The sequence below is a fragment of the Styela clava genome, chromosome 9 (assembly GCF_964204865.1).
Source record: "Styela clava chromosome 9, kaStyClav1.hap1.2, whole genome shotgun sequence".
In the NCBI taxonomy this organism is placed as follows: Eukaryota; Metazoa; Chordata; class Ascidiacea; order Stolidobranchia; family Styelidae; genus Styela; species Styela clava.
In genome coordinates, this window is record NC_135258.1 from 3,190,944 (window position 1) to 3,215,802 (window position 24,859).

General features: G+C 35.7%; 1 protein-coding gene across 1 annotated transcript; it reads left to right on the forward strand.

Annotated features, from left to right (window-relative positions):
* Positions 1-670: 670 nt before the first annotated feature.
* LOC120339900 (uncharacterized) lies at positions 671-22,979 on the forward strand. Its single transcript, XM_039408138.2, has 10 exons — positions 671-937; positions 2,051-2,221; positions 3,249-3,367; positions 15,909-16,002; positions 16,422-16,561; positions 18,077-18,260; positions 19,239-19,407; positions 20,403-20,535; positions 21,215-21,372; positions 22,125-22,979. Exons 1-10 carry the CDS (start codon positions 724-726, stop codon positions 22,285-22,287), a joined length of 1,545 nt encoding a protein of 514 aa, XP_039264072.2. The 5' UTR covers positions 671-723; the 3' UTR covers positions 22,288-22,979.
* The last annotated feature ends 1,880 nt before the right edge of the window (positions 22,980-24,859 follow it).

Here is a 24,859-nt window from a genome sequence, read left to right on the forward strand (position 1 = left end):
AAGCAGTAGCGAGGTATGTTTATAAATTGTAGTTCAGGGGTCGTGCACTATTTGCAAGATTAATTTTAAAGTGGTATTTAGTGTCTTCCGAAAAAGATCATTAACAAACGGATTTGCTAAATGAATGGTTTGACCTATTTTACCACACCCGTTGCTAGATTACAATTACTGTTGTATTTCGCTCCGAAGGGGTGAGAGAACTAGAAGATTCACTCGAGTAGTTTATCGTTTTCAGACTCAAATTTAAAAATAAAAAATAAGAGGATATTGATGTGGTTTCTGATTCACGCTTTATTGAAGGAAGAAAATAAATTCCGAGGAATATTTTGAGAGATTAATTTATTCAGTGCGTTGTTTCACGGTTGTTGTTATGAATATGTTTATCTGATATCACTACCAAAATCAAATTAAATTTAACAAAAATCATTATTTGCTACAAAATTCATTTATACTCAGTTTACCCAAAACCAAATCAATTTTACAACAAAATTTGACAATATCCTTCATAATACAATCGTGACCATCTCCCAGTGCAGCGATTCCCAAACTTTTTTTCGGCCGGCGCCAAATTATCAGGGAAAAACTCATGGCGGAAATAACACGAAAAAATAGCTGCACCATTTGTTAGTGTTTCCAGTGCCATTTCGTTCTTTCTATTCAAATGTTTTCAATTCATTTTGTTATAGTTATAAGTACCTAGATACCTGAAGAATATAAACAAAAATGTCGAAATACTTAATGTTTTCTGTGTCATTAATTTGGACAATAACGATCTGCCATGCAGTCAACATCGCGAGCCATCAGAAATTAGACTGCAGTTTCGAATCTTCTGAACTAGGAAGAGTGAAGCCGACTAAATGTGGATATACAAGAGGATGGGATGGAATGCTACGTGGAAATTGGAAAGTAAAAAATGTGTCGAAAGACGGAAAAATTGGTCAGTATAAGTCTATTGATGTTTCAAAATTTCTAGGGCCAAAGTTAGTTAGACAAAGTTTATGATCTTAAGCTGGAGGACGCGAAAGGTCACAAGATGCCCAGGAACAAACGTGGACTTTTTTCTTGCTTACCTAATTCAATAATTTTGAATTTTATGCAACTCTCAATTTTGCTTCTTGTGATTTATAATGATGTATTAATATGTTGTTCATATGCGTGCACAAGGACCCTTTTTTCAGTGTCACAATAAAGTACGCGTGATGAAAAGCATTTGGCCTTTTTTCAAAGCAAAAACGGGGCGGGAAGTTCGTAAACTTTCCCAAAGGTGGGCGCGGATCAAACAGTTTAAGAAATAAATTGAGAACATGACTACCCTAATCAAGCATCTCATTGTTGAATTCGCAAGCATTGAAAAGGTGGTCATTTGAAATTAAGAGTGCACCACTGAGATTCCAAGAGTTGATGATTGAATAGCAATCATATCTTTTATACAGCGCAAATACTGGCCGAATGCAGGTCTTGTATATGTGAATATCAATATCGTGTTTGTTCCAGTACGGGCGTTTACGCTTACATATTTAATATTTCTCAATCACGTGAAATTTTGCTATATAATACAAGTCATATATACGAGGGGAAAATTCCTGACATTTACTGAAACTCAGGTTTAGTTAAATCACAGGTTGGGGTAAATAAAACACAAATAACCGCGCAGTTAGCCCATACCCACCTCAAGACCACGTTCAAGGGCAAAAGTGATAACCTATTAACAAAGACCGGGGTCTTTTCGAATCGGTTATTTCCCTAATTTCCCGCATAAGTTCACCACTATGGTCGTGCCCATAAAGCCTCTTTACAGTTCAATTTTGTTATGAAGTCAGTTTTCGATATAGCTTAACCAGGTTTGTATCTCTTAATTCTCAATGGTTTAAGTATTTTTACTTCATTTACTACATCTGTGACTGAGAGGGTCAAAACAATTTATGATAACGATAAATTATTCCCTTTACAATTTAAAAAAAATTTAAGATTTATGGAGACCATATAAATTGGGTAAAAATTCACAATGGATATTTACCTAATTAGAATTCCCTTTTGTGATTATTTTCAGTTCGCCCAAGTGGATATTTTGCGTATTACGAAGCTCGTCGTCGTCCTGCAGGACACTCTTCAAAATTCGTCAGTCCGATTGTTTCTGTTTATGACGACATGTGCGTAACGTTTTATTACGTCAACAAAGGAATAAAGACATCGTATCCGAAAGGAAGGTCAATGTTGAAAGGTAAATGGAATTTACAAACAAATGGAACAAATTTTCTATATGAGATACAACAATAACACAAGTTGGTTCAGAGCAAGGTTACAAGCTCTCGATTAAAACCATCAACATGACGCTTCGGCTCTTATATAGATAGGTTTCTTGAAGGGTACACCAAAACTGAATAAATGTATGTTCGCATACTTTCAAAGAAGGAGTCTGTAATTACTTTAATGGCGATACATGACGAAATATGAAAATTACCTGAGCATATTCAAATTATCTCACATTCTGATACCTTGGAAATTCAGTCGGGAAAAGTTTCACCTGGCTCCAGCTATTCAAAGATTTCGTCTATCACGACCTTAGTTTAATAAAACCTTGTCTTGAATTAATTGCAAAGCCTTAGTGCAGGGGTCGGCAACCTACGGCCCGCGGGTCGGATCTGGCCCGCGACGCTTCACTGAAATATAGTAACAAAACAGCTGTTTTTACGATTATATTCTTTACGTAACAGAATTTATTGTGAGACACATGTAGACTAAATTATATTATAATCTAACAAGTATAAAATTCACAATCACCTGTTCAATGAGTCCATAATGAAATTATAATTAAAAAAATGGCAACAAAACGCAGAAAAGTTGATGCTAAGTGCAAAGGGTTCAATGGCGCCGAAAATATTCAAATTCGAGAGATGTATCACTGCTTGATTTTTATTATAAAAAGTTCGGTTTTCAAATTTCTAAAAATATGTGCGGCCCGTCAATGACTTGCAACCCTTAATTTTGGCCCGCGAGCAACAAAAGATTGCCGACAATCTGCCTTAGTGTATGTAGTAAGCATTTTGAGCAGTTGGAAATTTATGCCCGAACTCGATATTAAAAGTTCAAATTCAAACTACCGACAATATCTAATTCCGACACAAACTTCGGCAAATTTGAAAAGGCGACTCGGACCCCAATACCGACAAACTCAAACTTTGCCATGCCTTCCAAAAATCAATCCCTAATCCACATACCAATTGACTATATCAAATATTGTGTTGTAGTTTACTTTTCTCCAAATGGAATGAAAGAAACCAAACCATTGTGGATTTCGACTGAAAGAACGAGCAAGAATAAATGGAGAAAAGCTACAGTTCCGCTATCGAAAGGAAGTCTGGGAGAAGTGAGTATTTTTATTATTAAATTGAAGAAAAAAGTTGACGTTGTAATATAAAAAGTCATAAGTCATAGAGTAAAATATGCCGCCATAACAATGTTTTGCATGGCGCGTCAATCTTGTAGGATACGCCGAGATAGATAGCGTTCAAAATTGAGTATTTGACAGGCGGAATTCTAAAATACCAAATCAATTTCGATAATTTTTATTGAAACATTTAGAATATTAAATTGAAGAAAAAAATTGACGTAATATCAATATCATGGGTCAGAAAGTAAAATTTGTAAAGCGCGTCATTCTCGCAGGATACGCGTTTGAACTTGAGTACGGGTCAGACAGAATTCAAGAATACTAAATCAATTTGGAATATTTTTACAAACTTTTATTAAATAACATAAAATAAGGGAATTGCTTGAACAATTCTAAAGACTATTTTGCTAGATTACTTTGAATGAGGTATATCGCGTCATTGGCTCCGAAAACGCTATGTCCAATCTGATTTGCTCGGATTGTGAATTGACTTGACTACTATAAAATGACAGTTAATATTACCACGTCTTTTATATGTGCGTTCTCTTCATCTCACCACATAATTCATAACGGGAGCCATAAACGTGTTGGCGGTGTTATATTTCAAAGCATGGATGCGACATAATTAATGTACAAAATTGTGATTTGAGCGCGAGCAATAAAATAGCATTTTATTTGCACAAATGACTACAAAGACAGATGATATATTTTGAAAAGTCTGTTCCGCACGAATGTGTTTGTCTGTCTCAATCTGTTTGCCACACAGGCGCACAGATCCCAAAATAAATAAAGTATAAGATTAATGAATAAGGCATGTAATCTTATAAATAGTATAAATATAGACACAAACAATTAAATACCACGGTTGAATACGATTAACATTCTATGATTAAAAATAAGTTATATCCGTCAATCGCAAGAACAATGTTTTATTATTCAATTTCTCATTTTGTTCAGATGTGGAGATTTAGTATTTTTTTACAAATGTATCCATATTAAATAATGGTGAGACTAAACAGCTTAGTTTTCATTTCATTGTTCAGAGATTTTAAAACATACGAACTAACTTGGTCTCGTTGCACACAAAAAGCAAATCCCATACTATAACATTTCGTCTATCCAACGCCAAACTGCTTCAAAGTTGCTTATTCAAACCTTAGCAAATATAGTTCTACGCAGTTGAATAACGCCTGTTTAGAGTCTGACAGGTGGAACGTTACAAAAATACAGGGTGTCTAAAAAATTTCGCCCGATTTTATAGTAATGAGTCAATGACAATCAAAAATTTTGCCGGTTTCCATAGTAATACCAATTGTAAGTTTAACTAAATTTCATTGTATAATAAACGAGAATTATAAGCACAATAAGAACTATTAATAAACAAGGACAAAGAAATTTTCCTCACTATAAAATCAAGCAAAATTTTTGGTTATCGACTTGCACATACCGATCCAGCAAATAAAAATTCATATAACGATAAAAGCCGCAGCAATTTAAAATACTATCTCACATTTTGGACGATCTCCTTTTGACATACCAAATTCGAGATGATGGTATTTGTAAGATTCAGTCTTTTATTTGGACCTAGTTTAGATGAGATCTGGAAAATATCAAATACTTCTAACTATTTTTAAAACTTTCCAATTATCGCTGAACGTTTTATTAAAAAACGCGGAAACCTGCAATCAAATACTCGACTTCCAATTACAGAAGAAGTGTAAAGAATGTGTAATATGAAACTTAAATTGGTAATAATTTGACACCTGATTTATATTAACTAGTGTTTTATAATAAACATAGGTGGTAAGTGGTGAACTAATGTTCTCAAAATGTCGAAATCACTGGTTCTGAATTTTTCTTTTTTGTGGCCCAGTAGGGCACAGTTTCTCCGATTCCAAGATGTCGCGACATTTGAGAGTAAAGAATGTGCGCTATGGAACTCAAATTGGTTTGAAAAATGAGAGGTATAAAATTATACGTGCCAACGCGGGAAGCGATTCTGAAAGAAAATATTGTTACTTTCGTGTTTCAATAAAATTCGTCGCCAGTCTGCTAAATTATAGATTATTAGACAAGCGCAATGACCATGTTTTTTTTTTGCTACGCTGTCTTTTCGATGAGAAGAGTTTTTTTTTAGAATAAGAAAGGCCTAATCATAAAAAATTGTAATAATTCGAAATTTGAAATTTTTAATTTAAAACCCTGCGTTCTTTGTTATAACGATTCGCGGATGACTACAAACACTTTGGTTATAAAATACTATTTCAGCCAAAATAACAAAATAGATTATAAAGATCTACCAGTCGTTCTTCAAAACAAATTAATAGGTACTTTAATGGTCAACTAACGGGTGTTTCAATTTCCGATATACCGTTACGTTATATCTTTTGTCATACCATTCTCCCATCTTCGTGCGAAACTTGAAATTTAGCAAATTGTCTCATCTTATTTTGCCTTTTTACCACGAATAGTGTAGAATTTTTGAAATAAAGCACATCCTTAAGAATTTGTGCGTATAATAAAGCCAACGGGAACAATGCGATCTTAACTAAGTTTGTCACAAAACAAAAAAATCCCAGCAATGTTCCGGATGTCAAGTGTTAATCGAAATTCTAGGCGTTTAACAAAATACATTTCCACAAAAGATAGGAAGTTTTTGGTGAAGTCTCGCAACAAAATAGACTTGAAAAATGAGAAAGGAAGGCGAAAGTCTACACTACTGTACTTGAATTGTACGAGTAATTCAAAACTAAGCGCTTCCGTCGCAATTTGCGGTCCGCTGCCCAACGACAGCGGTTACATAATGCCGATTTTTAAGGGAGAACAAGTAGTTAAAACGGCGCTTTTTTGCTTTTTTGTTGGACCATATTCAATCTATGTCGTGCTATAATAACTAGAGCGTTGACCTATTTAATTACAATGTCATATATTATTAAAGACATGGGATTCAATACTGGACAGTTTAATGTTCAATCTGAAAACATACGTCTTCCGAAAAGTGAAGGATTCGAAGCTTGCAAAGTCAATAGCTCCGCATAAGGAGCTTCAAAATATTTTGTTCAGTGATAATTGAAATAAGCCACCAAATAAATGAATGAATCATGAATACTTTTTCGGACACCAGAAATTGAGAATTTAGTAGTGTTTCGTCGGATTTACTCATGCCTAGATACAAACGAAAAAAAAATCTAAAGCAAAATTCTAGTACTATGCGGGCGCATAAAATGGCTTCCGAATAATATTATACCATCAATACGTTCCAACACGTATTTTTCATGGGTTTCTGTAGCCTAAAACAACATTAGCGTTAAAATATATGACAGTAATGTGCTTCTTGTTACCCATTCTGCGCTGTTTGTTTTGCATGGTTTAAATTCGCGACAGGTGGTCTGATATTATGACGACATAAAGGGGCGTGAATGCGTAAATAGAAGGTTTTTCGCGCCCTCACGTGCGAAGGAATCGTCAACAACGTCTCGTGTAAGCTAACCCCACGGCGCACTTGGGGCCTAAGTGGGTAATTGGGGGTGTATTTTGGGGATTAAATGAGTGCGTCCAAAAGTCCATTTTGTCTATCATTGAGACTTAATGTCTCTTGCGACGCGAATAGTTTTATCCATATAAATCTGCGCATATCTTTCAAAATATTGCCATGATATCAGTGCTAACGCGAATATTGGTGGGCTAACAATATAATTTAAGATATTAATGATTGAAACTGCGCAGAGTAACATGGTTATTATACTCACTCTATTATTCTTATATTCGATAAACCAATGACTAATTTTTTCGAACAATCAAATTGGCTACTAGCAGTAAGAAATGGAGCAAAGCGTCTGATATTTTACTAGATGTCTTTTTATAGATTAAAAATTGATTATTCGACTTCGTAATAATTTGATTTAGATTGCAAAAGACATTGGGGACATCTCGCTTAAACGTACTTAAAAGGTCGGCTTCTGTTAGTAAATATTGTACGAATTTTTTTTGGACCTCCTGAAGTATGCGCACCAAGATGGTGCACTCAGGTTGTGTACCAGGTTAGGGTTTAGGTTGTGCGACATCTTGGTGCGCATACTTCAGGAGTACCTTTTTATGTTTGTATTAATCAATGTTAGATTTAGGTGACGCTCCCTTATAGGTGACGCTGCTCAATAACCATTACTTGTTTATCACGTCTCCCTTCACGCTGAAATACATTATTTTCATTTTACCTTACTGTTTGTACACTTTTGTATTTTCGGTAAAATAATAAACGAGAATATCGATCAGAGACCGAAGACCTATCGATCGAAAGTTAGGGGGATCACCCAAAACAGCGCTCGTTCTCCATAGTGACATCTTGTGTCCCATCACTAATTAATTAATAACTTGCTAATTATACGACAGAATTCGCCCAAAATCAATAGGCTTCTGGTCCGAGATATGATGAATGCACATGCAAAATCTAGAGCAGATTCCATCTCGCTTTCGTGAGATATCGCGTGCATCTAACAGACAGACAGGCAAATACCTATCAACATACTTACCGATTAAACTCGATAAGTAACTACTGGCTGACCAGTGTGATCTTTATTAGTGTTTGATTTGCCAATACTTGTACAGTATTTTCCCATCAAAAGATCAACGTGCCGATGTAAGCTCACACATAAATTGAACGAAATTTCACGAATAGTTACTATGAGGAGCCAATCCCATTTTGCACTTGAAAATCGAGTGGTTTCGTGAGATTACAGCCGTTTCTGGTTTCGAAAAGTTGTTTTACAATACAAAGGTGTACGCATTGCATATTATGGTAAACCTTGCTGATAGAGATTGCTATTAGTGACATAACGGTTACCACAGCAAATAAAAACTGACTGTCGAGTGTCAACTTAAAAGACGCCAAAGCGTCAGACGTACGGACGATAAAAATTGATTTTAGCGCCATGTTGTGGTTTTCTGTTGACTTGTCTCTGTCGCTGACGAGACATTTCTAACAAGAATATTATGTATGAGCATTTACTTGCAAACCCCAGGTTCAGAGTTAAGTCTCACTCGACTTTTGAACATCAAATTTTTCTGACGTCTCTATAGCAACAATGAACAAAACAATATGCGCATTTTGTGAAATTTAACTTTTAAAACATTCTCCGGCGACCTTGTACTGTTTTGTGATCATTCGCCAGGGTATATATATATCGGTGTGCAATGTCACGGGAAATGCAAAGAAGTCTTTTTAATAATCCTAATTTTGTAGTGATTCAAATAGTTGTTCTAATATGTTTTAATTGTATTCAGAACTAACGACACCGCTTTGTTTGGAAAGCCGCATCGCCCCCTCATTTATATATTGCGTACTGTGAAGATCAATCACTGTGTTACGTATATAAAAAGCTAAGAAATCACGAGAATTTGTTTTCATCGTATTCAGAACTCACGATACCGCTAAATATGGGAAAGCCGTATCGCCCCCTTATTTATATATTGCGTACTGTGAATATTGGTCACTGTGTTACGTCAAAAATAATACAGGGTCCCCATAAAGTCCCTTTCAATTTCAATTTTGTTATGAAGTCAGTTCTCAATGTAAATTAACCAGGTTTGATGTTTTTTAATCAGTTATTGTTTAAATATTTTCCCTTTGCAATTTTGAAAAATTATGACTTTATGGACACCCTATATTTATTCATCAAATTTCGTGTAGGTGAGAGTTGAAACTTGAAGCATGAATTTTATCTGAGATTTTATCGCACAAATATCTAAGGATTAGTTCTGGTATAATCCTCGCATAAACATTGAGTTAAATTCAAATTTCATTATTTCAGCAATGTTTTGATTGTACACTGGACAATCCCATACAGAAATAGCCTCAGTTGGAGATGTTATCAGACAATAAAATACCACGCATTCCGCTTGCTCGCTCGTCGAACTAATTGGGCAGAAACCAGTCATAGGCGATTTTTGTCTTTTTATGTCTGGTTTAGTATGGCCCCTGCTCTGTGAAATATTCTAACGGTTCTTTCCGTTAAAATATCAAAAATTTTGTTATAAAGATTGAAAGCGTTTTATATGCTGGTAAATCACGCTTCAATCTCTGCACGCTATAGAGATAGCCGTGAATAACATGAGATTCGACATTCCATAATACTGATTAAAAATCAACAAACGTGGTTAAGATATATTAAGAACCAACTTCATAGCAAAATTGAAATTGTAAAGCGACATTATTATGGGTAATGGTATTATTAGTATTGGCCATTTGAATAGCATTAAAATGGTACTTCGTGGTACAACGATAGACAAAAGTAATTTTTGCTTGTTTAGTATGATTTTACGTATGTCCATTTGTATATTTAAAACAAAATAACTGACATTTTATGGCACTTCCAATACCACAAAACCACAAATTCAACCAGCATATGTTACAAACGTTTTAAAGCAGTATTGCACGGAAACATCTCAATTTGAAGTTCTCGTCTGGTGAACAGGCTGAGTACCTCTATAATTATGAACATTTTTACAGAGTAAAATAAAAGAAAAATTAACATAATTAGTATCCTCGCGTCCATTCCGTAAATACTAAAACAAACAGTTGTGTTACTAATCGGCGGAAGTTGATAAAAACCATGGAGAAAATAATTTCTGTTTACCAAATGTGGAGGTCTGTTTCTAATCAATACAATGTTGATTTAAAAAACTTTGAAAATATTTAGATTTGTTTTGTAGTTTAGCAATTTGGGAAGTGAGTAAATATCAAAATTTCAATATAACTCAAAAAATGATAATTATCTGGAAATACAACAAAAATGCATTATGTCGTTTCTTCATAACATTTTCATCAGGATAGAAATATGGGGTTTTTGTAAAATATACAATGAGGATCAAAATACAAAAGAAGAATTCCTTGGTATTTTTAATTTTGTTTTAGTAAAATATACAGGGTGTTCATAAAGTCCCTTCACAATTTCAATTTTGTTATGAAGTCAGTTCTCAATATATCTTAACCAGGTTTGTTGTTTTTTAATCAGTAATTGTTCAAGTATTTTCCCTTTGCAATTTTGAAAAATTAGATATTCAAATAAAATTTCGTGGGCTGTTAAAGTGAAGGGCGTTGACGAGAGGTTACGTAAACTGGCAATTTAGATCAGAAAGATCAAAGATGGCAATTACACACCTGTGAATAGTTGAATACACTTATTGTTCTTACAACGAAACAAACCACTTTGACCTTAACATTGGCATGTGAATCACTGTTGTTGGTGACACATTTACGCTGGTATTGCAAAAGTAATTAACTATTTTCTGAAACACGTATATAGCATTTAAACTACCTGCTTGAATCGAAAATTATTTCTGAAGAATTTGAAAATATTACTTTAACATATGGGATTTATCCTGTCATAGGATGAGTCTTAATACGTTATAAGAAACTGTGTTATAATTTCAATGTGTCATGCATTGGCCTCTAACGATAGCGGTCACATTTTTTCCTCTTAATAACATTTTGAAATTTAAAACGGTCAATTATATTTATACCAGACATGGGCAAACTACGGCCCGTGGGCCAAATCAGGCCCGTTGGCTCATTCAATCTGGCCCGCCTGATGGTGCCACATTCAAACTGAAACCAAATTTTGATGTTTTAGTTAAAAAAAAATAGCTCAAGGAATTTGTTGAGATTGCGATTAAATTTTGTGTTGACAAGAGGCTTATTGTTTTCCACTTTTGCTTTTGTAAGTAACACTGGAAATATTGTTCATAAAATGTGAATTTTCACTTCACACTTACATGGCCCGTCAATCTAGGTGGGCAAAATGTTTGGCCCCTGATCCAAAAACCTTACCCACCCCTGTTTTATACCATTAATTTACTATTTCGTATGGCGGCGCTTCGCTGGCTAATAACCTGAAGTATTTGAAGTGTTTGTCACGTGCCGACGTAATTCAATATGGAATTAAGTTGTAACTCGACCAGAAACTTAACAAGATCTGACGTAAAGTCTTCATTATGGGTAATTATAAGTTAAAACGGACGACGATCACGAAAATATGCGGCCCAGACACCACATACTTGAAGATCCGACATGGTGGTGATATAGGACACATAACGATCTTTTTGTAGTCAGAGGTCTGGGCTCTTTGGTTTCAAAAAGTTGAGCCCCATTTGGCCGGAAATTATCTTTATCGCGTGATGCAGGTTTAATATTTATTTAAATCAGTAAAATATCTAGGCCTGAAAAACCGTTACAATACCGAAGCCCCCTTCCCCAAAATATTTTGTGCAAAATAAGTTCAATATACAAAGGAGAGTTGTCACTAGTTTGCATGACGCATTGTCCTGCTTATACGATACTATTCATTTATTCAAATGTTAGCTGAAGAACCGTGGCATACAGGGTGACCATAAAGTCCCTTTACAATTTCCATAGTCAGTTCTCAATATATCTTAACCAGGTTTGTTGTTAATTCTTCATTCATTACATTTGTGGGGGTCAAAACAATATAAGGTATCCATACATTCCCTTTGCAATTTTAAAAGATTATAAGGACTCTCTATAATATAGAATACACAGAAATGCGTACAAAATAACTAAATATATATATAAATAGAAAAATTTCGATTTTGATAAAAAGTTGCTATACTCGAAATTGTTTTGCTGGTCATACTAGAGTTTCGTTAATGTCAAATGTGTTATAATAGATTCCCAGTTACCAGCAACCGCAATATAACTATGAAAAATACCGATGGCGCCTCTGGTGTTTTTGGTACAACAAATCATATTTTGACAACACAGCGTCGCTATTTGAAGGTTGTCTTGAATGTCATAAACAACACCTATGGTAAATGACAAGATTAGACGAACAGACAGATATTAGCGCCCACACAGACACAAACGCCAAGCCCCTAAGACAGAATTGAAAATTACCAAGAATAAGGATACTTTAGTAATAATTTAGTTCATCCAAATGTCCTAGCAGAGGTTGGATCGCTGGAATTAACTATGTTTGAATCGCAGGCCAGGTCAAATATCTTCCAAGGCCATAAATCTTCCAGGATGTAATAAATTGGATGTACAATGCCGAAGCGAAATGATCATGACCCTTCCACAAATAGTATCTACTTATATATTAGTGGCTACTTGTACAAACCGGTGTTTGTAGTGATAACTTAATAATAATAATATCCGTGTTTTAAATAAAAATGATTTAAATAAATCGATCAATATAACAACGTTTTTTATTATGGACCGCCTTGGCTTGAAGTTAATATAAAAAGCGTTGGTACAAAATAAGCTCGAAACTATACTCATTGCTATGTTTCCGGTACTTTCGCTATTATGATTCGTATTTAAACGATTCTATTATACCCCAGGGTCATTCAAGTTCAACTCGAACGAACAGAAAGTTCATAATTCTAAGATTCAACAGAACGATGAATCATCGATGTGCGCAAACATTCAAACCTATAATAAAAGTTGTAAACGAAAATTATGGAGCACAATGGCATTTTATTATGAGCAAATAGACAGAACTGGTCTCAAGCACATGAACATATATTTCAGAAATATGATAAAAGGCTTTGAAATTGCCCATTTTTATGGTGGGTTTTACACGATAGCTCCGAATGAAAAGTTTTTTTATCGACCAGACCTGGTAGCCTGATTAATCGAGGCTTGAGCACGAGGATCGGAACACACCCCGACCTTCAAAATGTAAAAAAATACATTTTCTTCATCATATGTAGCGATTTTTCATAACTTTAAACGCTTTTTAAACCCACTGGACTCTCGAGAACCCACGTTTTTCGACCGGATCCGCTAGCTGATACGGTCTAACTAGGCTATTAGAAATTTCAAGGTTAGACGAGAACCTGGTACCTCCCGAAAGCAACAAATAGTCTCCGGTAATTCGGGAATGCACGTTCATAGTAACCATAGAAACATCGAGCAATATTTAAAAACAAACTCGACTCGGTGACGCACTCTGACGTCTTCATAACCTATAATTTTCTAGCGATTTAAATGTGGTTTTACGAGTATTTTGATAAGCAAATTGACTGCGATTTTACTAGTGTCTGAGAACACCATTTATTGCCAATCTTACTATTTATATATTTTAAAAGTCACGGAGACAATAAGGGGTGCTCTCGAAGTATTCGTTCCAAGATGGCGCACAACCTGAACATAATATGTGTGCCAGGCTAGGGTTCAGGGTATGCGTCATCTTGGTACGAATACTTCCGGAGCGCCATAAAAGGTGTACATAGAATCTTGAAATTTTTTAGAATTACAAAGGGAATATATCCATATCATATATTGTTTTGGCCCTCACAGATGTATCAATTTATCGCTTTCAAGGTTTATTTCCATAACCTTTGGCGTGATTTTCTAAACGACACAATTAACGAGTTTTTGTCTTACTGCGCTATTTCAAACCTTTAAATGCAGGTGCTTGTCATGTCAGTTTAAAATAAGATACGACTGTAATTCTATATGCAGAAATAATCGCATACTTATAGTCAAGTGCAACTGGTCTGGGAATCGTAGTTCGGGACCATAAGAACTAAAATCTTTGTCTTCCCAAATTGTTTGATTCATGTAGTCCCCGACATTCTAGGCGCGTAACAGATCGTAAGGTTTTATTCGCTATTTGAAGTCTTTGCCTTAGCTGTCGACAAGTGAGACATCTGAGAGCCACATTAATGCAAGGGTCACTGAGAAAGAGATATAGATAGGTTTCGCACTCAAGATTAGGATATCAAGTCAATATGTGGTTGACACAAGGTTAATTTCCAATTTGGAGCGAGGTCGAGTATTGTGCATACAATATAGCAGTGGTTCCAAACATTTTTTCAAGAGACTCAAATTAAAAAAAAATGATTTTGTAAAATATAGCAACCCGGAGATATGCCCAAATACCTAACGTGTAGTGCTTTTATGACCAAAATTAGGTGATTAATATAACACAACCCATTTTATATAACATTTATTTACCGCAGAGATTACTCTAAAGTGAGAAAACTGCACGTGTTTGACATCAGCGAGCTTTTGAAATCGACGCTTAGAATACTTAGCAGTAACTTTAGTAACCTTTAGGTTTCTTATTGAAACCCAACCGACCCAAGAAAACTTTTAGGCGACCCAGTTTTGAGTCGCGACCCATAGGTCGAGAAACACTGCATTATTGGACATTCATCGAAAAACTTATCAAACAACCCTTTCATGTTTTTTAACATTTTTAATTTATAATATAAGACAGGACTTCATTGTATGAGTTTATTTTAAATAAAAGTCCCGAACTCTCGAATAAAAAGGGGCAGAACAATAGAAGAGTTACAAGCAACTCCACATGCGCTAAACCCATAAGAGCTGTATATTGTCCTTGTAATAGATGTCCATAATTAGTAGATGTTTTGAAGCTTTTTGATAGTTTAATCTAGTCTATTTTACAGCCCATGCACATATCTTAAATTTAATTCAATTCGTTTATTACACCAGACCATCCTGGTCTATATCAAACAACACAAACAAATCGATAAACACGGGAAAATACAAAAATAGCACAGTATATATAAACATCACAGTAAAATACCAAATATCAGCAGAAATTTGGATTGAAATTTCCTTCCTTAAAGGGGGATCTTTATTTTTAAAAAATGTTTTTTTTCAGATGTGGTTGTTATGACCGTCCCCCGTGGGAAAATTAGCCACCTAATGAAATGTAGGTATATTTATGAGGGTTCAACTCGACCAACCTATATTGAATGTTTTCATCTCCGTATTATGCTTGACATATATTTGAATTGAAATGTCAGATCTTAATGGCCGGAAATGTTGAAATTGACACTTAAATGGGGTTAAGTCTATTTTTATTGGGTGTCCTTAAATCTTCACGACTCTGAGAGTCCTTGGCGGATATTTGAGAACCCTTGGTATTTGTCCTAAATAAACATATTGAAATACAAGTAAGGAGAGAAAATGATTAAAATTAAAGCGATAAAATGACGCATAACGTCATTCAGAAGGGGAAAACATCTGAATTTGATGTGATTGTGTTGTTTGAGCAAGTTTTTGAGTTTAGGAAAGACAAAATATGTTTATTATTTAAATAGGACAAATAATATTATTTCAAAAATGTGTGTTTTAAATGGAACTTCTCGAATAAATCATTCCAAGAGGCGGAAGAAGTCATGTTTATATAAATCTTTACTGTGACATTGAAGAGAAAAATGATAGAGCGTTGTCTTTACGATTGAGAATGTAAAACAAAGAGTTTTATATGTCATTTTATTAAAAATACATCAGAATTACTTCTTTGTCAGCTGACATGGCTGCGCAAATGAGGTTCGATTGTAGATATTCGAATGATTATTAAAAACATATATCAATCTATTCGAAAATAGAAATTTCTGACACGAGTACTAATGTAAACGAGGACATTAGATTTCTTATTTTTGTGAAATATATAGTCACAGAAACGTTTTCAATCTATTGCTGTAATTCAGTTAATTTTATGACAAGTTATTTTTATTTCAGGCCTTGCGCGGATCTCTGGTATTTGCTGCTGTAAGAGGGGAATCAAAGCGAGCATACATCGCCATTGATGATATCAAAGTTCATAAATGCAAAGGTTTGTTTTGCCTAAACAATTTATCTAAAGGTTGTCAACCATATTATATGAGGCATTTCTCTTTATACACTCATATTTCAAATAAAAAAAATTTCTAAAATCGAATTGTTTTTTGCCGGGCCTACTGTTATTGCCTACTTAGCTTGGCGTCTATACACAAATCACTCGCCGGTCAAGCTCAAAATTTAACAGCTAAAAATATCCGCAGGTTAACTGATTCTCTAAAAGCCCTGACACAGCCTGTTTATTCTATTCTAGGTACTTTTATAGAAAACCCTGCGCAATGAACAAAACGGAATTCTATTTCAAAGTATAAGAATATTATGCAACCCATCAGTCTTAATAACATTTTAAACATTCACATACAAATATATAAGGATAAATAATTTTCAGTCATTTAGTAATTTTTTACTCTCCAGGATCACCAGATTCAACAAAACCGACAAATACTGGGATAAGAGAAGGACCAACTGGAGAAGTTCTTACCGGTAGTCAGTTCGAAGATCCAAATGACCTGTTCCGTGTGCTTGCTGCCCATAGACCAGTGCAAACTAGAGAGGTGAGAAACGGCGATGCTGTGTGAAAATTCTAACATCTCACGAACGAATGATAATTGATTTGAAAAACAAACCTCATTATTCAATTATTTCGTTTTTTTACGAAATTTTCATTTCTCCGCACTCGGACGTATAGTTAGTAGGGATGGGACGAGTCCGGCATTACAGAGATTCGACGAATCCGAGTAATAGGTCAAGGACTCAAATCGAATCTGCCGAGTCCGTGACGCCATAATAGAAAAGCAGAAAAACACGTTTTTGACCATGCTACAGCATCGTGCGCTCACAAATATACGTCGTAGCTCATATTTTTGCCTGATGGTTCCGCAGATCGCTGTTGAATCATTTTAATAATATCTTTTTCTCTTTTTGGCGGCCATGATACAAACGTAAACGTGGGCCAATGTGCGCCTTGGCTGTGAACTGGATTTCCAGCCCACCACCTTGCGTCAATTCTGGTCGGCTATTCAGATATTCTTACATGTTAATATGAAAAATAAAAAATCTTTTGACTACAATGCTTTCCCATAATTCCAGATATTTCTAGCCGTGAATTTACTATGTCACGTGCGCATATGGTAGAGAAATGCCACTCGTCGTCAATACATTGTGGTACATCCGCTTGCAATTTAATAGTTCATCTAAACGTTCTAAAACTCTCCATGCTTTCCATTGCCTTTTTAGCGAAAGGATTGCACGTAGTAAACCCGATTTAAAAGAGGTATTGATGAGATTCCCCATTGGGTTGATTCAGGGCATGTTTCATTTTTACGCGAATCTAAAACTCAAAAATATTGCGCTAACACATATTTTATTGTGTACCACATGTATACCGAAAAGAATAGATAGTTTGAAGGCGACTGGCGCAACATCATTGTTATAAGCGATCAATAGTTTTTAACTTGCGTTATATTATCTGGATATTTGTCGTCGTTTTATTAGGAGTGTTTATAATGCACACGAGGGATATTGTTACAGAGCTAACTTTGAATTTTACTAGTTAAGGTATGTAGTGGGATTTAAAGAGGTAAAAGTACAAACATAGGCGTAAATTAGTAAAAACAGAATTGATTATGGACTCGGTAAAAACGACGTGGACTCGAAATCGAATCCGAGTCCAAAAAATGCCGGATTCGACTCGAATCCGAGTCCGGATCCGAATCCCGGCCCATCCCTAATAGTTAGCGGTTTGTCGTGTCTTGTTAGAATTTGAGATTATATTTTTCCGCTCGGGCAATGTTTGTCCATGGTAAGGGTAAGAGAATCCATTCAAAATTGAATGGAACTCCCTCGCAAGTAAAACAGAAATTAGAATAAAGGGAAATAAATCTATCGAAATATGCGCTTTCGTTTTATTCTTTTAACTCACTCAAAAGTAAAATAAAAATAGTTTAAGAAAAGGGGGAAACAAATCTACCGAAACCCATCCCTCCGTTTTATTCTTGCTTTGTCAATCCTTAAGTCAGCGTCTAACTCTAACTAGTCATCATTTTATAGTCCATCTTTTCATTTTTAAGTTCTCTCTGGCGCCTGGACAGTTACATGACGCAACAAACCCAGCCTCACTTCCAGCCAGTCCGAGGTTTCCACCTAGTGCAAGAGTTACCAAGAAACGCGGCAAAGGCAGATCCCGAAGCCACAGACGTAGAAAAGGAAAAACAAATAAGAAACCCAATAACTACGGAGTTGTCTACTTTACAGGTATGTACGCCGGTTGCTTTATGGCTGTCAATAGTGAGTAGAATTCCTACTGAAATCGCGTGCAGGGCAATTGGTCACATATAGAAATCTATAAAAGTATAAATCACTTCAATTTAATTGCTAATCTTCATTTAATTTAGAGTACGATAAATTTATATTTAAACCTTCACAATCTTGTCGAAATAGTTGAGAAATGTCATGAAAAAAATTTAACACTTTCGATCATCTGTATTCTTTACGAATTACAATAATTTTATTTAAATTGAATAGTGCTACTACCACTAGTAAATAGTATACCCAAAATATCGTTCGGGTACTATGTATAGTGTGTCCATAAAGTCTTGAAAAATTTTAAATTGCAAATGGAATTTATCGATACCATATATTGATTTGGCCCTCACAGATGTATTAAATGAAGTAAACATACTCACCGATTATAAAATAAAAAACCTGGTTAAGATATATTGATAACTGACTTCATAACGCAATTCAAATTGTAAAGGGATTGACACCCTGTATTTATATGGATTGTTTTGGGGATCAATCTAGAACAGTGAACAAGAATGCTAAACCGCGTTTATCCGCCCAAATGGGCAATGCAAATATATATGTGATAGAATTTTTTCGTGTGTGGTTTACCCTTATGAATGATTATTGCACTGTTTGATGATGATTGCCGCCAAACGTGAGGGTAAGAAGGCATCGTCTGCCACGTTTTGGCTGTGACAAGCAGAGTAGTTTTTGTGTTTCGTGTGGGAAATTTTTGTTTGGGTTATCATTGTCTACTTTAGGTTGTATTTTTGATATTAAGCTAGCGTAGTGGATGTTTTTAATAAAAAGAAAAAAATGCGACATATAGACAGAGTTATAATATTTGAGTTCGGTAAAAAGCTATTCGACATGTGAAAAGTGGGTACCGGATGCAAACAATTAAACATTCTACAGCGAGTTATATCCAATCTAATATTTTTGTCACAGAGGAACCTGGCCAACAAAGTACAGAAGAAGAACCGTTTGTTCCCACATTAATAGCACATGCACGACCAGATGTTATCTGTGATTTCATGGAATACACACAAGGACTAAAGAAATGTCTTCGAAGTTATTTCTCAATGTTAAAGCAACACAGATCTAATACACAATGCAAGTACGTACCTTCTTTTCCTTTCAGTCTGTTTCTCTCAAGTGGTTCTTTTCCTCTGTCAGTTTCCCGTATCGGATTTCCCGATTAATTGACCATGCATTACAAGGTGCTCACGTACTATGTGTACCAGGTTAGGGTTGGGCCATAATTTCATTCTGATTTTGCTTATTAGTTCTATTACGAGTTCTGGACTGTCTGTGTTAGTCAAGTAATAAATATACCCCCTGCCCATAAGTTTCCGCCCCTTTACACAACTTGTTGTAAACTAGGTGAACAAAATTAGTTATCTCCATATTGGTACACATACCTAGAGCGCTCACTACAACCTTACGAATCCGCCCGTCGAAATATAACCTTAGCCAGAAACGACAGAACTAAAATGCATCTACACTCGGACTGAGTCTGAGCCACGCAGGCTTGGCAATGGTTTCATTATAGTGCTGTGATTGGTTGGTGATTCTTCGATTGTTGTGTCATAATATGAAAATGGTCATTATGATAAAACATGAGCAGTTTTCCAAAGTCAGGACACTGATATCTAATCTAAATGATTCAAGAGTCTTGTCGCACACTAAGAGAAATGTATTTCTGTAACGTTTCGTCTGATAAATATCAGACTTCTTTAGACAAAGACAATTCAACTGGCTCGGCTGTGTGGCGCTTCGTGCCAAGCGGGTATACGCTCGCCATTGCACCTCTGATTACACTGCGTGGGTTCGAATTCCATGCGAGGTTAATTATGTGCGAGAGGATTGCTGGACTCCTCGCCGTCGTAGGCTGGTTCACGTAACCGCTGGTCGGTTAGGGCTTCATCCACCTTCAAGTCCATGCATTTGAAAACAAATACCTGGCTAACTAATCCCATCCCCGACATGGACTGATAACCGGACGAGAAGCTGTGGTTCGCCATATGGTTAAGCCTTATTATCGGCTCTCTTCTCCCCTGGGATAAATATGTAAATCCTATCCTAACTATTTATATTTAAATTGTCTTGCAGTGCCCATTACTTCGAACTGGAAACCTGCCTACTAACAGCGGCCACGAAATGTGTTCCTTCTCACGACATGACGAAGCAAGAAGTTGAAGAAGTCGTTACCGACACTCTCCGAAATAAATTCAAGACACAACGAGTGAGTACGAGGCTTCATTTGTCTTTCAGATTAGGATATTTATTTTTGCTGTCCAAAATGCAATATAAAGCAAAAAATATACATTTAACAAATTTAATGCATTATAAATGATAGTCAAGTTTATTTAGTACCATCCAGTTAAAAATAACATGCAAAATTTAAATTGAAAAAATTGAGCACCCATTTCAATGGGAAAGGGAAGCCACGGGAAAACCAATGCTGTTTATCAAGCAGCGACATCCAAGGTTACAATATCGAATTAGATATTTGTTTGCGGTCGAAAAATATAAAACGAAAATAGGCCTCCTCCGGGATAGATATATAAATCCTATATTATATATGACAGATTACATGATAATTTATTAAAGTATCTAAGCGATTGACAAGAAGCAGTTATGTACAAGAAATTTACGCTGATTCGAATTGTTGCTTGATGGTCAAAACTTGGTAACGCGTTACAGCGTAAATAATCAACTAAGTTCACGGAAATTCCGGCGCTCCCGTAGTATGTGCATCAAGATGGCGGACATTCTCGACCGTGACCTGGTACACATACTATGTTCAGTTTGCGCGCCATCTTGGTACACATATTACAGGAGCACTGAAGTTTCAACATTGAAATTCCGATCTGTTTGCCGAATAAATAAAATAATCTCAATCTACATATATAATTATACAGGTATACTGTTTTGAAGAAGGGGCATTCGTTTACCCAGAGTTCTCACTCGGCTCGTTGCCTCTCCAATGTACAAAGCAATACTTTCAGCAACTTACACAATGCGGGGGATCGTTCGCAGGAATTTTCAATTTCAAACACGGAGATAAAAGCTTATGCAAGTAAGTCTTCGATTTGCTTTTTGTCCGAAACAATTGTACGTATCAAAATAAGGCATTTCAAATACTTCGTCATCAAAAACTTTCTCCCAATGAAATCTTCATTACTGTCCGTTTCCTTGTCGATGTTGACGATATCTACTGGTTTCTCTTTTGAATATCACACCATTCCGAACATTCAGCTTAAAATGCTAAGTGCGCTTGTAATTTCCTTCTCAGCACTTCAAGATATTCTTTTGAGCAATTTTATATGAGAAAGTAATACCCATAGTTGATATTATAATACTCTCGCTCATTTTCAGTTACATTTTGTCAATTACATTGATCGCTCAACCGATCGACCCAAAATATGGAGAGCTTGTTAAAACAAAGGGGAATATCCGCATTATCTGTTTGTCATCAATAATTAGTAGTTTATTTTCCCACTATACTAAAATACACCTCATGAATAAACAATACTGTTGATAATGGCTAATAATGTCTTTTCCCTAATACTTGATTGTGCTATTCTGTCTGGTGTTAACGTGTCGTAGTTGCGACTTGCGTCACTCGCTAGTTTGTTTTGTTGCTGTAAGCTTGTTGCTGCTTATCTACCTGTGGGTTATTCTGGTGTAATAAAGAAGTGTAAGCGTATTCAATTGAACACTTATTCTATAATATCTTGGGTGTATTACCAAATACAAAAAGAAGCAAAAAGTTACTTCAGGATGGAGGCACGAGACACCATTACCCAACATTTTTTGTTTCTGTTTCAGGGAATACTTCACCGCTAACGAATGCCAGAGGCGAACAACAGCAGACGAATGCAATTTCGACACAAGATCGATGTTGATGTACGGACTCAATCTGCAATACCAGTTCGCACACAACCCGTTCTGTATAGACCTTCCGTTTAGTGCGTGGTGGCCAACTTCATGATTTGGAGAAATTTGACCTCTGAACCAGGAAACGAAAGGTCAAGTCTAAGGTGTACATGAAAAAGGGCGAATGCTACTCAATACCTCACAAAGGATAATCACCCCACAATACAATTTGACAATAAATAACTGTAATCTATTTTTACTAAGGGAGATAAGGAGTTGACATTGTCTATCAATGCTAATAGTCATAACCAAGTTTAATTTGATTCAATAATTTCCAGCCAGTGAAAAATAGCGTACAGAATTAATAGAAATAAAATTTGTACACATAGATTTACTGAGGAGGGGACGCCGCGGGTAACCAAAGCTGGTTATCCAGCAGCGACAACCTAAAATTTGAAGCGCCTTGTGTAATACAATCCAAATATTCGCGCCTCCCTAATAATAATAGGAAGGCGGAATATCTATGGAAGAATGAAACACACGAACGGCATGCTACACGTCCTAAAATTACCGATTTCTGTATAATTTGCATGAACTTTGTAAAAAAAATTATTACATTATTTTGTGCTCTGGTCTTTGTTACTGGTGATGTCTCTGTACCATTTGGTCATCGAAAGCTGTATATTTTAAATATAGGTGTCATTACTTATGATATGAGTGGGAGTTGAATAAATCAGGAATATTTTGTACATAAATAACATTTGAGTTTTATTTGTTTGTTAATAAAACATCTGATCACAAAACTGATCTGCGGTAAAATTTTACGAATGTATCAGGGGTGGGCAGGGCGGACTGACGGGCCATGTAAGTGTGACGGAAAAAGTTACTTTCAATGGACAATATTTACAGTGTTGCAAGAGGAAAAGTGGAAAACAATAGGCCTTGTGCCAAAACTAAATTTGATTGTACTGTAATGTCAACAAATTCCTTTGAGTTATGTTTCAGCTAAAACATCAAAATTTGGTTTTAGTTTGGTTGTTGCAGCATCCAACGGCCAGATTGAATTACCAACGGGCCGGATTCGGCCCGCTGTTTGCCTATGTCAGGGTATATAGCTATGTCATCATTGAAGGATAGATATCCCGGAAAATTCCCTTCTTTATCTACCACAGTCGTTGAAAAGATTCCCATATTTATTCCCGACGAGTCGACAAAAGACCACGGCCAAACTTTTCTGCTGCCCGTAGCGAGTTTTGATATTGGTGCCCCTTATTCCTAAGTTCAGAAATAATTTTGGGGCTAAACAAATTATAAATGTTGTTGTACATAAAAATAAATAAATTAAAGGTCAAGAAAAAGTGGAATGTTTGTGTTATTTATGTTCAAAATTAAATCATCAAACAGAGCAACGAGCTCACCCTATAACCCCTCTCATCTTAACGGCTGATTCATTTTTTTTTGCCGTGAATGAAACATTGTAAACACAATAATAAATCGAGTCACATAGTATTACAGACACACTATGTTTGGCTGCAATTGACGAAGAGTCGCGAATGACAATCAAGTCATCGACACCATAATTGCTGATTTCAGAAGCAGATGACGTCAAATAATTTAATTATGTTGCCTTATTGACGAATTGACGCCACGTTATAACTTACTTCGAACAATTAGTGCCAGCATGCTTTTCATGTTGGGGGTTGTTTCCAAATTTCGGGGGTGGCAGATATCTTGCTATTAAAGATAAAGATAAAAGTATTTCTAATTTATACAAATGTGTTATGTAATTGGTATATACCATACGCCACGTTATGGATATTAAAATGCAATTATATTCAAATCGGGAGTTAAAGTGTAGTGTCACATCTTAAAAATAGGACAGGGTGTAGGGAAATCACCGATTAGTGCGAATATCGTTAGAAGGACGAATGCGAGGATGAGATCGTTGCGCATGGAAGAGTCGATAAAATTGTTTATATTGAGGAGTGGAAAGCCTACGAGACACCGTGGATATTAAACGGAGCAGGACCATTCGATAGGTCATCACATCAATTTACCATATTCTCAGACCTTGAAATACCTATTATAAATGCCCGAAACGAGTAAGATATTTATTATCATGACACAAATCTTGCCTAGATTTCTACTAGTTGTAAGGTTGTACTTGCAACAAATGAATAACTTCAAAGAGAAATTGTCGAATATTCCAATTTTTGATTCTCCTGAAAACATATTGTTGGTCACTTAACAATTGCAGTAGCCATGTTCCCCAGAGACAACTATTACGCAATTAATTGCCCGGCGAAACTTGACAAGACGGAAGAGAGGACACTTGTGCGCTCGCACCAGCGCAGGGTTATCATGACGTTGTGACCTTTTGCAGAGCTTCACTCAAACCGCAGTTAGTTATAGCTGACCGAATTCTATTTCGGATCTCTTGTACGAAGCCGGTTAGGGTTTGGTTGGGAATGCAGATTTCGCTGGAAATTTGAATTTTCAAATTATTCCCAACCTGGCCCGATCCCAAACTGCAATTTGTTGTTTTAAAACGTTTTTTTTTTTTTAGTCATATTTCACATTTGAGGGGGGGGGGTCCAGTGATGGAATTCAATTTTTTTGTCAGCCGGTTCCATCGCAAAAGTCATAATTTTCACCCTGTTCTGTTACAAAAAGGCATTGACAGTAAC

Bases quoted from the DNA above. Each gene is read 5' to 3' on its own strand.
- LOC120339900 (XM_039408138.2), top strand. From the start codon at position 724: ATGTCGAAATACTTAATGTTTTCTGTGTCATTAATTTGGACAATAACG. The intron at 2,222-3,248 runs GTAAATGGAATT...ATTGTGTTGTAG, and splicing joins AGGAAGGTCAATGTTGAAAG to TTTACTTTTCTCCAAATGGA. The intron at 16,003-16,421 runs GTTTGTTTTGCC...TTTACTCTCCAG, and splicing joins CAAAGTTCATAAATGCAAAG to GATCACCAGATTCAACAAAA.